The sequence below is a fragment of the Eutrigla gurnardus genome (assembly GCF_963514095.1).
Source record: "Eutrigla gurnardus genome assembly, chromosome: 14".
Lineage (NCBI taxonomy): Eukaryota > Metazoa > Chordata > Actinopteri > Perciformes > Triglidae > Eutrigla > Eutrigla gurnardus.
This window is the reverse complement of record NC_139937.1, coordinates 21,553,746-21,566,658: the sequence shown is the minus strand read 5'-3', so window position 1 is coordinate 21,566,658 and position 12,913 is coordinate 21,553,746. Positions and strand designations below refer to the sequence as shown.

At 41.5% G+C, this 12,913-nt stretch overlaps 1 protein-coding gene across 3 annotated transcripts; it reads right to left on the bottom strand.

Moving 5' to 3' along the window:
* Positions 1 to 671: 671 nt before the first annotated feature.
* On the bottom strand, positions 672 to 12,539 carry LOC311024302 (ubiquitin-conjugating enzyme E2 E1). Of its 3 annotated transcripts, none has more exons than XM_084026645.1 (6): positions 12,414 to 12,539; positions 9,876 to 10,059; positions 8,151 to 8,201; positions 4,323 to 4,455; positions 2,223 to 2,370; positions 672 to 960 (listed from the first exon to the last, which is right to left on the bottom strand). In XM_084026645.1, the coding sequence occupies exons 2-6, from the start codon at positions 10,028 to 10,030 to the stop codon at positions 863 to 865; spliced, it is 585 nt and encodes a 194-aa protein (XP_083882771.1). In that variant the 5' UTR covers positions 10,031 to 10,059; positions 12,414 to 12,539; the 3' UTR covers positions 672 to 862. The 3 variants fall into 3 exon arrangements, with proteins under 3 accessions (XP_083882771.1, XP_083882772.1, XP_083882773.1); XM_084026646.1 differs by lacking the exon at positions 12,414 to 12,539 and adding an exon at positions 12,285 to 12,403; XM_084026647.1 differs by lacking the exon at positions 12,414 to 12,539 and adding an exon at positions 11,868 to 11,888.
* Between the last annotated feature and the right edge of the window lie 374 nt (positions 12,540 to 12,913).

Genomic DNA, 12,913 nt, shown 5'->3' with positions numbered 1-12,913 from the left:
TAAGGATGTTCAAAGTCTCTTTGCTTTTCTTTGGCGACACCTATGGGAGTCGGTGGGAATTGCAGTTTTTTTTCTCATTTCCCACAGTGATCATGTGTATTACCCATGAAGACTCACAGCTCGACTGTGTCACCATGGTGACTCATCTCATACACAATTAAAGAGGATTACTCACTAAGTAAAATTAGGGACAATTCACTTGTCTGAATTAGTGACTAATAGTACAAAATAATAACATATTGAAGCATTTCAAGTGTGTGGGAATAGTGGAAGAGTTGAATGCACCAAACATTTTGAAGTGCAAACACGCACTTTATGATTGTATTATATATATATATATATATATATATATATATATATATATATATATATATATATATATATATATATATATATATATATATAAATAAACAAACTCTAATAAGAATTATTATGAAGGCTAGATTAAAGCATTGTTGAATTATTAAACAAGACACCAAACAAACTCAAAGTGATTCCAAATATAATCAAGTTGAAACTATAATAAAGTCTAATAATAATAATAATTAATGCTAAATATGGAGGGTTAACATATTCATTAAGCTGGAAGTGATTAAAGGTTGTTTATTAATTATTTAAAAGTAGAATCCAACTTTTTTAATAATAAAGTAAAAGAAAAAAGTCAGACGCCATTTCCTTTCCATCGTGTTCCTTTATTACCATATTTGTGGAGATAACTTAATCAGGAAGCAAAAAATAAACCAGACAATAAAGTACTAAAAATCTGAGATAGAAATAACCCCCCAACACAAAGCAGCCGGAGCCCCCCACCCCTCCTCCTCGAGGTCTTGGTCGTGGTCTTGGTCACCCCCCCTCCGCCGGTTCATGTGGCGTATCTCTTCGTCCACTGTTTGGCTGTCCGGTCATGCTCCGCTCTGTTCGTCGTGTACTGGGTGGCGATGCTTCCCACCAGGGGGTCGGCTGGTCCACAGACAGGAAGAGAGGAAGACAGGTTCATCGTCAAGCTTCTTTTGTGGAATAAACATCTTATTATTAATAAGGAAATCCTGTTTGAAACTCTTTCTCGTGAATTTTAGGGGATGGAAGGTTGTTTTTTTTCTAACAGAGTCAAATCTTTAGCAGAATCAAACCATCTGGTCACAATTCTTTAGAAGCGTTCAGACGCCAGAACAAGCGCCGCGTCATTGTGTCTTCTGTGGCATGAAAATCCACTTTAATCTGCAAAAAAAAAACAACAAAAAACTCCCCCCTGCTTTCAGTCTTACGAGCAGCCGGCAGCTGAGAAGTAGAAGGAGGACGTCCAGATGCGACGGGCTTCCTGTCAAAGGTGGCAGCACTGACACATTTACCAGTAAACGGGTTTCAGATTCCTGTTGTTTCGTTAAAACGGACGGAGAGCTCGAAAGTGATTCAAATGAGTCTGAACATTGTGATCTGATTTCCTAACGAACCGGAGAGGTGACACGCTGGAAGAAATCAGGGAGATTTGAGGTATCGACCAAACAAAATGCTACTTGATCTCTCAGTTTCACTTCATAACACTCATTTCTTCATCTTCATCATAAAGCTGCCGATAGGTCGCTCCCCCTTCAGTGTTCAGGTCATGTGGAGAAGGGTTCGTGAATTAAACGGATGCTTTTTGTGTTTTTCTAAAAAAAAAAAAAAAAGTCCACCTCAGAGACTCGACACCTCATCATCAGATTGAGCCGTTGGGGGGGGGGGGCGGTGTGATCCGGGTCTTACCTAGGTTACAGTCTCACTTGGGTTACAGTCTCACTTGGGTTACAGTCTTACAGTCTCACCTGTGTTACAGTCTTACCTGGGTTAAAGTCTTACAGTCTCACCTGGGTTACAGTCTTACCTGGGTTAAAGTCTTACAGTCTCACCTGGGTTACAGTCTTACCTGGGTTAAAGTCTTACAGTCTCACCTGGGTTACAGTCTTACCTAGGCTACAGTCTCATCTGGGTGACAGTCTTACAGTCTCACCTGGGTTACAGTCTTACCTGGGTTAAAGTCTTACAGTCTCACCTGGGTTACAGTCTTACAGTCTCACCTGGGTTACAGTCTTACCTGGGTTAAAGTCTTACAGTGTCACCTGGGTTACAGTCTTACAGTCTCACCCGGGTTACAGTCTCACCTGGGTTACAGTCTTACCTGGGTTAAAGTCTTACAGTCTCACCTGGGTTACAGTCTTACAGTCTCACCTGGGTTACAGTCTCACCTGGGTTACAGTCTGTGAGCAGGGAGCAGATGGACAGCAGCACCTTGGAGATGGTGAGTGCCGGGCTCCAGTTGTCCTTCAGGATGTCCAGACAGATCACACCCTGACTGTTGATGTTGCAGTGATAGATCCTCGTACGGAAGGTGACCTACACACACACCAGATACACACACACAACAGACACACCACACACACACACACAGATTCTGATATGAATGCTTCATCCTCCCTTGGCCTGTCTGCTCTCTTTAATTTAAGCCTGTGAGCCTCCGAGAGGCCACGTTGGACCCAGAAATGAGAACTCAAGTCTCAGTATAATTGATTAAATTGCTGTTATTTATTTAATTTAAAATTGTACATTTGATTTTTCTGGCATACTGGGGTCCCTAAACAATCCTGGGGTGGTCTGACTGACTAGTAGCTGATCTAGTATACTTGGTATATCAACAATAAGGAGGTTCCTGAGATCCAGAACAGACTCGCCAAAAAATGCAAGTGTCTTAGAAATCTCAGAAAAGGTTTTTGAAACCAAATGACAACATTCATAAACAAAACGCAAAGTTTATAACAGATTTATGAATAGAAACCCTGGACACACGGTGCTGAATTAATAAAACCACGTCTCTGTGGTGTTTATCAGCCTTCAGTATCAAACCTGCAGCCAGTTTTCTATTTTTATCTGCGGGGCTTGAAAGCCCCCTGGTGGTTGAAGAGCAGAACTACAGAACTACCAGGAAACACTTTATGCTGTGACTTCTGCTTTCATGGAAATATCACAAAGAACTAGAAACGTCTGGTTCAGACAGCGGCGGCGGAATCATGTGATTTCACGTGAACAACGGAAACAACATCTGTGGGAAATCACAGCTGGAGCGTCAAAGTGTTTATTTTAAAATCGTAGTTCCACCTTTTCTTTGTTTCCTGCCGATGTTCAAGAAGTAAACTCTTTCACTCAAAACAGAAACCTGCTACCAAATGCAAAAACATCTCTTTCCATAACGGGTTGTTTTCTTTCTTTTTAACCTCCTGTTGTTTTTATTAGCTTTTATGTTTATATTTTTTTATTTTCATCCCACTGGGAACGAGCCGCAGTAAAACCATCAGGTTTGGCATTTTTATTGCCACCATGATAATATTTGTTGCACAGCTTAACTTTGTCCAAATAATCCTGTGGGGGACAAACACATGAACCAGGATCCACCCACCCAGGACACTGAATAATAAAGACGAACCAAACAAATAAATAAGAACGCTCTTATTGTGAAGGAGTGTTACACACAATCTGACTGATAAGTGATGTTTATGTGGCGTCTACGTGCCTGCAGGGGATACAACTGTTAAAAACACAAGAGAGCTGATGCGGTTCGGACTCGGTTCTGACGATCCGGTCTGGATCCAGGATGTAAATCTGTGTTTAAGATCCAGAGAGCAGGAGGAGCTGCATCTACATTAACAAGTCAAGTGATTTTACTTCAAAGGACTTTATTTTTTCAGTTCGGTCCGCTATACAACATCCTAACAGCTGGTTTTTTATTTTATGACTCTGGAGTTTGACCTCGACAGTCTCGGCAGCTCGTCGGTTTAGCCCGGTTAGTCGGGTTAAATGAAGTCAGGTTCACATGTGGCTTTTACTGTTAAATAAGAACTTTGAGCAACTGTTAAATGTTTATAATTTTCAAAATAAATTCACAAAAAATGTATTTTCTTTGTCTTTCCTGTCAAACTACGAACCACGAAGCAGAGTCTCCAGTGGTTTGAGGAAAACCTTTAGACCAGGTCTTAGTGAAACAGAGAAAAGCCAACACAGTATTGACTTTGGTGTTTTTTTACGGGATTTGACACAAATATAGAAAAACACTTTGAGGCTAAATATAGAAACCACATCTGTGGCAGCAGCTCTCAACTTCCTTATAACGAGTCAGAAAGTCGGTCAAAGGATTATGGGAACAGTAGTCCCTGGAGTCGACGCTGGAACAACAACAACAACAACTATATTTAAAGGGCTTGTTTTTAGACCTGAGTCTGGATTCTGTGGTTGTCACGGGAACGCCACTGTGAGTCTGAATGCGAGCTACCAGACATGCGGGACTAAGGCGGTACCTTGGGGGGTTTGAAGGGGTAGTCTGGCGTGAAGGCGATGTCCAGGAAGAAGACGCCCCCCTCGTACACGGAGCCCGGGGGTCCCAGGATGGTCGACCTCCACTCATAGATGTTGTCTCCTTTGGGGCCGGCGCTGCAGGCAAACACACACACACACACACACACCTTCAATCTCAGCGGCAACGAACAAGTAAAACATCGACTAACGTCACAAACACACCGGCGTGAGACCATGTGAACATTTCACGACTATCCTAAGAAGAAGCATTGGGGATTAAGTGATAATAAATAGGTGTGATTCACAATATTATCCCGATAATCATGAAAATCTGCTTAAAATGACACTAAAAACATCCTGGAACCTCTTTGCATTTAGTTACAAACAGATCTTTTATCGTAAGAAACAACCAAATCTTAAATAAGAGGATCATAGCTGATAAGGTCTTCCTGCATATACAAAGGATAAATAAATTTTTTTTTTAAAAATACGTTTTTTCACGTCACTCGTGACAATATTTTTGATAATCCAGATTCACCACGATCAACTTATCGTGTTTTTAATAACGACTAGCGATGAAATCCTGAACCCACAAAACACCATTCATTTATCTGCTCCTGAACACGATTTCCCCCCATTTGGAAACGTTTTTATTTGTAAAACAATCCGTGTTTGTTCTGCGGTTTCTCCTTCTCCTCGGTCAACAGTGTTCATTTACCGTTCGAGCTCACAAAGTCTCATCGGTGATGCAGAGGAAGAAGAACAAACATCCTCTCAAAGGTAATCTCTCAGCAAACACAGCGTAAACAAACAAACAAAGTCACAGGAAAGAGAGACACCTGCACACCGAGGAAGACGGCCGCTTTATAACTATAGATGAGATGCTTGTTGCTTCAAGCAAACGCAAACTGGATCTACTATCAATGCAGTAATCAATGTAGTACTACGGCGTGTACTACACAGCGTGTACTACAGTGTCTAATAATAAGGACATAAATCGCACCAAAACATTCCTGCAAAGAGACTTTATGAGATTAAACCGTCACTAAAAATAACAATCACTTCAAAAAGTGCAGACTCGTCATCGTTCAGAAGACGCCTCGGCTCAGAGAGAACCCCCCACCGGCGGTGATCCGCATCAGGATCTGTAATCTGTATTGATTTCCCCTCAAAGCTGCCGGCTGTCATCCCTCCGACATGCAGAACATGTGGTGTTGAACCCCTCGGGGTCACGAGTACAACATATCGCAGTATTGATCCAGGACCGTTGGGGGGCTCTGTTGTGTTAACACGTTTCATACCGGTTTATATTTCTTGCATGTTTACTTATTAATTTTTTTCATAAGGTTATGTATTTTAATTATATATATTGTTTTAATTATCCAAATAAAAATAAAAGAAGCATATTTAGCACCAAGTCTGTGTAATTAAAGGTATAAACCCAACGTGAGCAGGAGTTAACCATCACATACTTCATTCAGGATTCTCTAATCCCTTTTACACTTTCAATTTAGTTAATTCTGTTAATTAATTTGGATTTATGACGAGAGCAACTTAACACTGCTGCTGAGCCGCGTCTCCAATTAATCTTCAGGTTTCCCAGCTTTCAATTAAGAAGACCAGTTCTACTGTGGACCGGATATCTGCCACTGAAGAGCCCCGGTCCCCTTTAGAGTTAAACTTAAGCATGCTTTCCATTATAAAATACATTATTATATAACACTTGATTTAGCGTAGCTCTTAATTCATGTGCTGGGGTTGTGTTTCAGTCGCACTTCATCGTTGTAATTTGGTCCTTTTTCTGAAATGTGAACGAGCCGTTGACGATTTTTAAGCCTTTAATTGAACCAGAAACCTCACAAATCACCTTCAAAGCTTCACTGCAGCTCGGTTTTAAATGACTGCAACTTTACAGACAGGTAGACGGAGAGGAAATCTGTTTTAAACACGAGAAAAAGGAAAACAGACTCTTTAACTGTCCTTCCAGTTCTCAGCAAACATCCAGACGGCGTTCACGTTTGGGGATGTGGTCCGAGGCCCGAGGGTGGCGCGTTTGATCTGCCGAGCCGCCGCGAGGGACTCCTCTGTTTTTTCTTTTCCCTCCATTTCGCGGGAGGTTAAAGGTCACACTGCAGCGCTCGGAGGCGGGGAGGGCTTCGATGAGTCGCCTCGGGGCGCCGCGGGAGGGATGAACGCCTGCCGTGACGGCAGCTTGAACCCAGACCGTCTGGTTTTCAGGATTATCTTTCAAATCGCAGCAGGAAAGTAAACAGAGCTGAATATACGTCGTTGGTCACACCCGAGTCCTCGTCGCTCAATTCTTTTGTTATTATTATTATCGATTAATCTGCCGATCGCTTTCACAGCTGATACATTTTGCCAAATGTCCCAAAGTGAAATATTCAAATCCCTCGTCTTGCTAAAAAAACTTAAATATTCAGTTTATTCCCATTTAAAAGCAAAGAAAAGCAGCAGATTGTCTAACGAGGCGTGTTGTTTGACTAAAAGCTTGTTTGGAAAAGTGATTTTCTTCAGAGGCACAATACATTTATTAATCTTTTATTTATTTTTGAATTTTTTTTAAAAGTGAGGTCTGACGAAAGTTTATAATTCCTTTTCTTGTAGGCATCGTAAATGATATATATATATAAAAAAAATAAGACGATTCAAATTAGAAATCTGCTGTCACGTGACCAACATTTTATTTATTTTTTTAATCTGATTTCATTTTCGGGTAGAAGAACGTCTTTACTTAAACCGACTTGGTTTCATGTAAACCCGCTGAACCTGAATTATGAGACATTCTGGCAAATCAAGAAGCAACGTCTTGTATTTGTATTTCATCAGTAAACGTGACAATGCGGATGGTGTAATATTACGATTGTTATATGACGTTCGTGAACCAGGCGTGTCTGACGGACTGCGAGCCGCGACCGATTTAGATTTGGTTTAAAGGGAATACAAACACAGCTGGAGAGTTTCTCCCTCTACAGTCATGATGATGGACAGAGTCTGAGGCTGACATCACCATGACGATAGCATCAGCTATCCTCCACTACTACACTCTCGGTAGCATCATGTATGCTGGTCCGGCTCCATATCAAACCGGTTCACCAGTTAGATCCGGTCCGACCCTCTACAAGTGGAGCTGAATTAAAAAAGGAAATCCTGAGGCGTTTACACACTTGTTAGAACAAGTATCCACCTTCATACAGGACCTCAAACAGATCCAGAATCAGTGTTGGAGCCACATTCACTGCTGTTTGTGAGGCAACGTTGAGAAATAATCTCAGATGAGCACTTTGAGTTTCAGTACAAAAGGTTTCAAGAGAGAAATGATGGTGATGTGTGTGTTTCTACCGATGGAAAGACAACCAACCAGCTCAGAAGAATAAAACCCAGAGAATAAAACCCAGAGAATAAAACCCAGAGAATAAACCCAGAGAATAAAACCAGAGAATAAAACCCAGAGAATAAAAACCAAGAGAATAAAAACCCAGAAAATAAAACCCAAAGAATAAAACCCAGAGAATAAAACCCAGAGAATAAACCCAGAGAATAAAACCCAGAGAATAAAACCCAAGAGAATAAAAACCCAGAAAATAAAACCCAAAGAATAAAACCCAGAAAATAAAACCCAGAGGATAAAACCCCAGAAAATAAAACCCAGAGAATAAAACCCCAGAAAATAAAACCCAGAGAATAAAACCCCAGAAAATAAAACCCACAGAATAAAACCCAGAGGATAAAAACCAAGAGAATAAAAACCCAGAGAATAAAACCCAGAGAATAAAACCCCAGAAAATAAAACCCAGAGGATAAAAACCCACCTGCAGTTCGGCGGAGGGTCCAGTGTTATATCAGCCAGCTCTTTCTGAATCCTGCACACAAAAAGGTATAAAAAATAAATGACATAAATCACAACAGCAATGAGTAAATTAAACGTACCCTCCGTCTCTGATGTGATTTACATTTAAACATCATCAAACCTTATTTATCTTATCAGTTTGTGGGTAATTTAATTTCTGCTGTTGGTTTCTTTGGCCGACTGTGATCTGGATCAGGGAGTAACCGATTACACGGAGCGGCTTTATGGAATTAGGACAGAAAGAAAAAACGAAGATGTAAACAGATAAAAACGGGGGATTGCTGAGCAGGATTACAGTTTTAAAATAAAGAAGGATGCAGACTCCCCATGTGTGCTTGTAACCTTCGGGTCGCCTAAAAATGCCGCTTCTGGGTCTAAAAACCACAAACAAGCCGATGACATCACTACGAGCACTCCTTATTCATAGGCTGTGTCTGAAATGAACCCCATATAGTGGACTCAAAGAATTCATCTTGATGCTCACTAATAGGGACTACATCATTTTTTTTAAACACTTGATCATGATGAATTTTCATCAGGGGGATGAAAGTAAACAAAATAAGAGCCTGAATGCATTGCTTGAAGGATTAAATGAGCGTAAAGCCAGCCGTCTCACACACACAAGTAAAGACGGGTGGTTCGGCCCACTGAAAAAATCAATCAATCAATCAATCAATCAATCAATCAATCGATTACAGCAGTTGAAAACGTCCCCATTCATATTGTATGTAAAGCAGCATCAAGTTTTCACGAGGATGATTTGCACCCTTTCCTGTTGAACCAGACTCTTTTAACGGACGCCGGAAACAAGAGAAACCGCTTCAAACTTCTGGTCCAGCAAACAAAGCGGGGACATTTTGTATTAATTGTATTTACTTTATTTTGCTGCTGCTCAAAGATAAACATCTGCAGCATTTTCACAGCTGGAAGACGTTCGTTCCCCTTTTGCTGCTTTGCATGCAAACAATGTAGCATTTCTTCTCTCTCGCCTTTTATTTGCATATTTCGTACCGAGGAAGGCGACTCCAAATGCAGTGAAGAGTAATCAGATTACATTACACTTGCGTCACGGGGCTTAGATTAGGGGTAGTAACCCTCCCAACCTCCCGCCATAATAACAGTGTGACAGCTTTTGTGTGTGTTGGTTTCAGGAGGAGAAAAAGGAAGTTTCGAGCCGCTCGCTCGTATCTTGTGACCGTTTACATTATGGTCTGTTGGAGCTTCTGTCTGAGAAGAAATTACAAAAGTTCCTCTTCTTTCATGAATTTCTTTCCCGTATGACAGCTGAATATCCTGTCTGGGTTTGTGACATCATCCAGAGGTGCTCGGTGGATTAACACCAAGCTGGATTCACTGGATCCAGCAAGACCCACGTGGGCTGGTTCACCACAGCTGGAGGAACCCAGAATAAACTATTTATCTGTGATTTAATATCAATAACCAGATGAAAAGGATGCTGAAATAACTCCATAACGATTGTGATGGAGTCTGGTTGATGGGTGCTAGGCTATGCTAACATTGTAGCTGCTCCATCAACACTCCAAATAAGGTCATCTAGACATAAATACAGCAGAGACCTTGTTGTTTGGACCACAGACAGTCTCTGGTTCCTCCGCATGGTCTGGTCTGGTCTCTGGACTAATGTGAGCTACTATCGCAGACCACATTTGTTTTGTGTATTTTGTACCTTTTGGCGCTGGTGGAAAGCAGTTTGGAGGTCTTGCTCATGCTGGCTTTGCTCTCCCGTTTCTTTTTGCAAAGTGTATCCCTCTGTCTGGTTTGGCTGGAGGACGGCGGCGATGAAGAAGAGCTGGTGCTGGCACGGGAATCCTCATCCGACATACCGGTTTGGATTGGAGAAGAGCCGGAACCTGCGGGGGAAGAAAAAAAAATTCAATTAAACGTCAAAATAAGCCGAGAGAGTAGAAATACTGTAGAAACGTCTCTGTGCTCTGGAGTTTAAACGGCCCTCTTCTTACGATGACATGCTCAGAAATTTGTCCATTTTGATGATGATTATGAGAATCAGCATCAACATTAAATGCGCATTTTAAGTCACAATTTATTAACAAAAATGTGTGTTTTCATGAGCAGCTGCTGCTGGTAGAATCTAAAAACTGACAAACGTCTCTGTTCTCTGGTGTTTAAATACGTTAAATTTAATACTTTTTAATACCACTACGAACGCAATTTAAGACCTAATTACAGAACAATACTGGGTGACGGCAGCGTTAACGTTTTTCTGACTTCTTCAAAAGCATCATGTAAGTACCCACGTTGGATGAACGTTTTTTACTTCCAGAAGTAGCTCGTTTTGAGATGAGACACACCTGCGGATGTGCGCTCAGATAAATTGTGACCGAGTTTTCAGTTCCCATTTGAGGTTATTGGTTCCATGTTGGATTTGTTTTGTAGTTTTGCTATAAAGTGATAAATACACATTTTTTACCCCAAAAAACATTTAAAAGCGAGTCTGAACTTAATACAACCTAATAAAAGTAACAACAAACCTGTCAAAAATCACATTTAAGACATTCTAAGCCTTGTTAAAGGCCTAACGATGCCTTCATGTGGTGTCGGAATTATGATCGAAATTATATAAATATGAGTTGCTGACTTGCAAATTGCACATGAAGTCGTAATAAAGAACGGGGGAAACTTTGGGAGATCATTTTGATTCCCGAGTTCCCGAATCGGGGCGACCAGACCTTGTCAACGTGGAGGAGAAGAGGAGAGATTCAGTTATGGTGGTACGTGATTCTTAATGTTTAACACGTTTTAGCTGTTGCTTCTGTACATCTTAATCTGGAATTTCTGCATACTTAACGTGATATATGATTAAAGAATTGATAGCTTAAATCCATAACTATCGTCATTTATTTTCCAATTTGTCACGACAACGAAGCACTTGAACGTGACATTCTCGTAATTCGGACTCCACAAGTGGGAACTCGGATCTTGCGACTAGCACTTGAAGGCAGCATCATAATAAAATAATTGTTTTTTAGACGTTTTAGACCCACAGCAACCCTATGTGATGACAAAGTTATCTAAATGTTTTCATTTAGATCATCAGTAAATGACAAACACATATTTCAAGTCACGATGAATTAACAATAACTACACTTCTCTGTGATGACAAACTCAATTCTGGGTGATGATGATGATGATTACGAGGAAGTCCAGAAAAACATCGAGTCATATTACATGTGTATTTAAAGTCACTATTTATAAACATTCATTAGCATACAGTGTTAACCAACTGCCGGTTTAATCCTGCTGAGCAGAAATACTTCTACTACGAGTATTTAAACCAACATGTTCTTGTTTTTGATGGAGATGATGATTATAATGAGGAACATCAGATGTGAAATTAACGTGGTTATTTAATCATTAAACATACATTAATAAGTATGTATGTATATGTATGGGAGGGGGCTATAAACAAGGCTGTTTAGCTCTTTAGTGCGCATTAATAATCCCACATATTAAACGTTCCCCACCGTTTCCGTGACGAGCCGCCGTTAGCCGACTAGCTAGCGACGCGCACGCACCCGCGTTAACCGTTTCACGCCCGTGAACGCGCGTCCGCTCACCGCGTAGTTACTAAATAATAACCCGTGTAGCTAGTTAGCTAGTTAGCTCACCTCGGCGGCGACCCCTCCGACCCCTGACCTACCTGAAAACGGCCGCCCCCTCCCTCCTTTCCCCCCAACCTGGCAACCAACACTCGGGCCCGACGACTCCGGGGGATGCGGCTACTTCTTGGAACGGCGTGTATATGAGGGAGAGGAGGGGGGGGGCTGCTCGCTTAGCATCCCTCACAAGTGAGCCGACAGCCGGGTAACCGTGATATAAACGCACGCGCCGGTTGCCCCCGGTTGTTAAACACAACCTGTGTGTGTGTGTTAAGTGGTGTGCCTGTGTGTATGTGTGTGTCACAACGCGATGTGTTAGTTCAGGGACCGAAACGTGACAACGGAAACCTTAAACGCATCAGACAGACAGTTAGCCAGGAGCCCGTTCCAGCACATAGTCGCAGCCCCTTTTCTCCCCCGTGCAACTAAACGTTGTTTTTGTTTCTTTAAAAACTGACCTTCGACACTGGCCGGGGAGACGCACGCGGGCACCCGGACCGACTCGCGCGCTTCGACCACCTCGGCAAAAAAAAAAAAAAAACCCTTCGACCGTACGTCGTCTGCTCGGCTCGCTGGATGAAACTTACCCGGTCTATTGTGTCTGGACCTCCGCCACAGTCTAGGCTGGTGCCTGTCGCCCTCTGCGGAACGGAAGTAGCCTACCGCGGCTGCAGTGGGCTGAACGGGTCCCGGGTGCCGGTCCTACTCTGGGGAGACCGCGCAGCCTACATTATTAAGAGTTTTACACATTTCATTCAATGTCATTTTTTTTAAGGTTATCATCAAAAATCCAACGTGTGTTGAAGTCACATTAACTTACAATATTTCATTTTGAGGATGTATCAAATATGTATTGATATCTCTTGAAAATGAGACCGACCTGTAAAAAGAAAAGTTTGAATAAATAAAAATAAAAAAATAAAATAAATAAAAAACCTTCCCCTTAAAAAAACGTATTATAAATACATCATTTATTTATACATTTCACAGGCAGCAGATCTACGTTTGACAGAAAACTCCGGCCCCACACATTAAATGTATTTCTTTTATAATTTAATGATAATATGGAAAGTGTGATTTGTGTTTT

Bases quoted from the DNA above. Each gene is read 5' to 3' on its own strand.
- LOC311024302 (XM_084026645.1), bottom strand. From the start codon at position 10,030: ATGTCGGATGAGGATTCCCGTGCCAGCACCAGCTCTTCTTCATCGCCG. The intron at 4,456-8,150 runs GTGGGTTTTTAT...GTTTGCCTGCAG, and splicing joins GACCCTCCGCCGAACTGCAG to CGCCGGCCCCAAAGGAGACA. The intron at 961-2,222 runs GTGAGACTGTAA...TCTGTGGACCAG, and splicing joins GCTCACAGACTGTAACCCAG to CCGACCCCCTGGTGGGAAGC.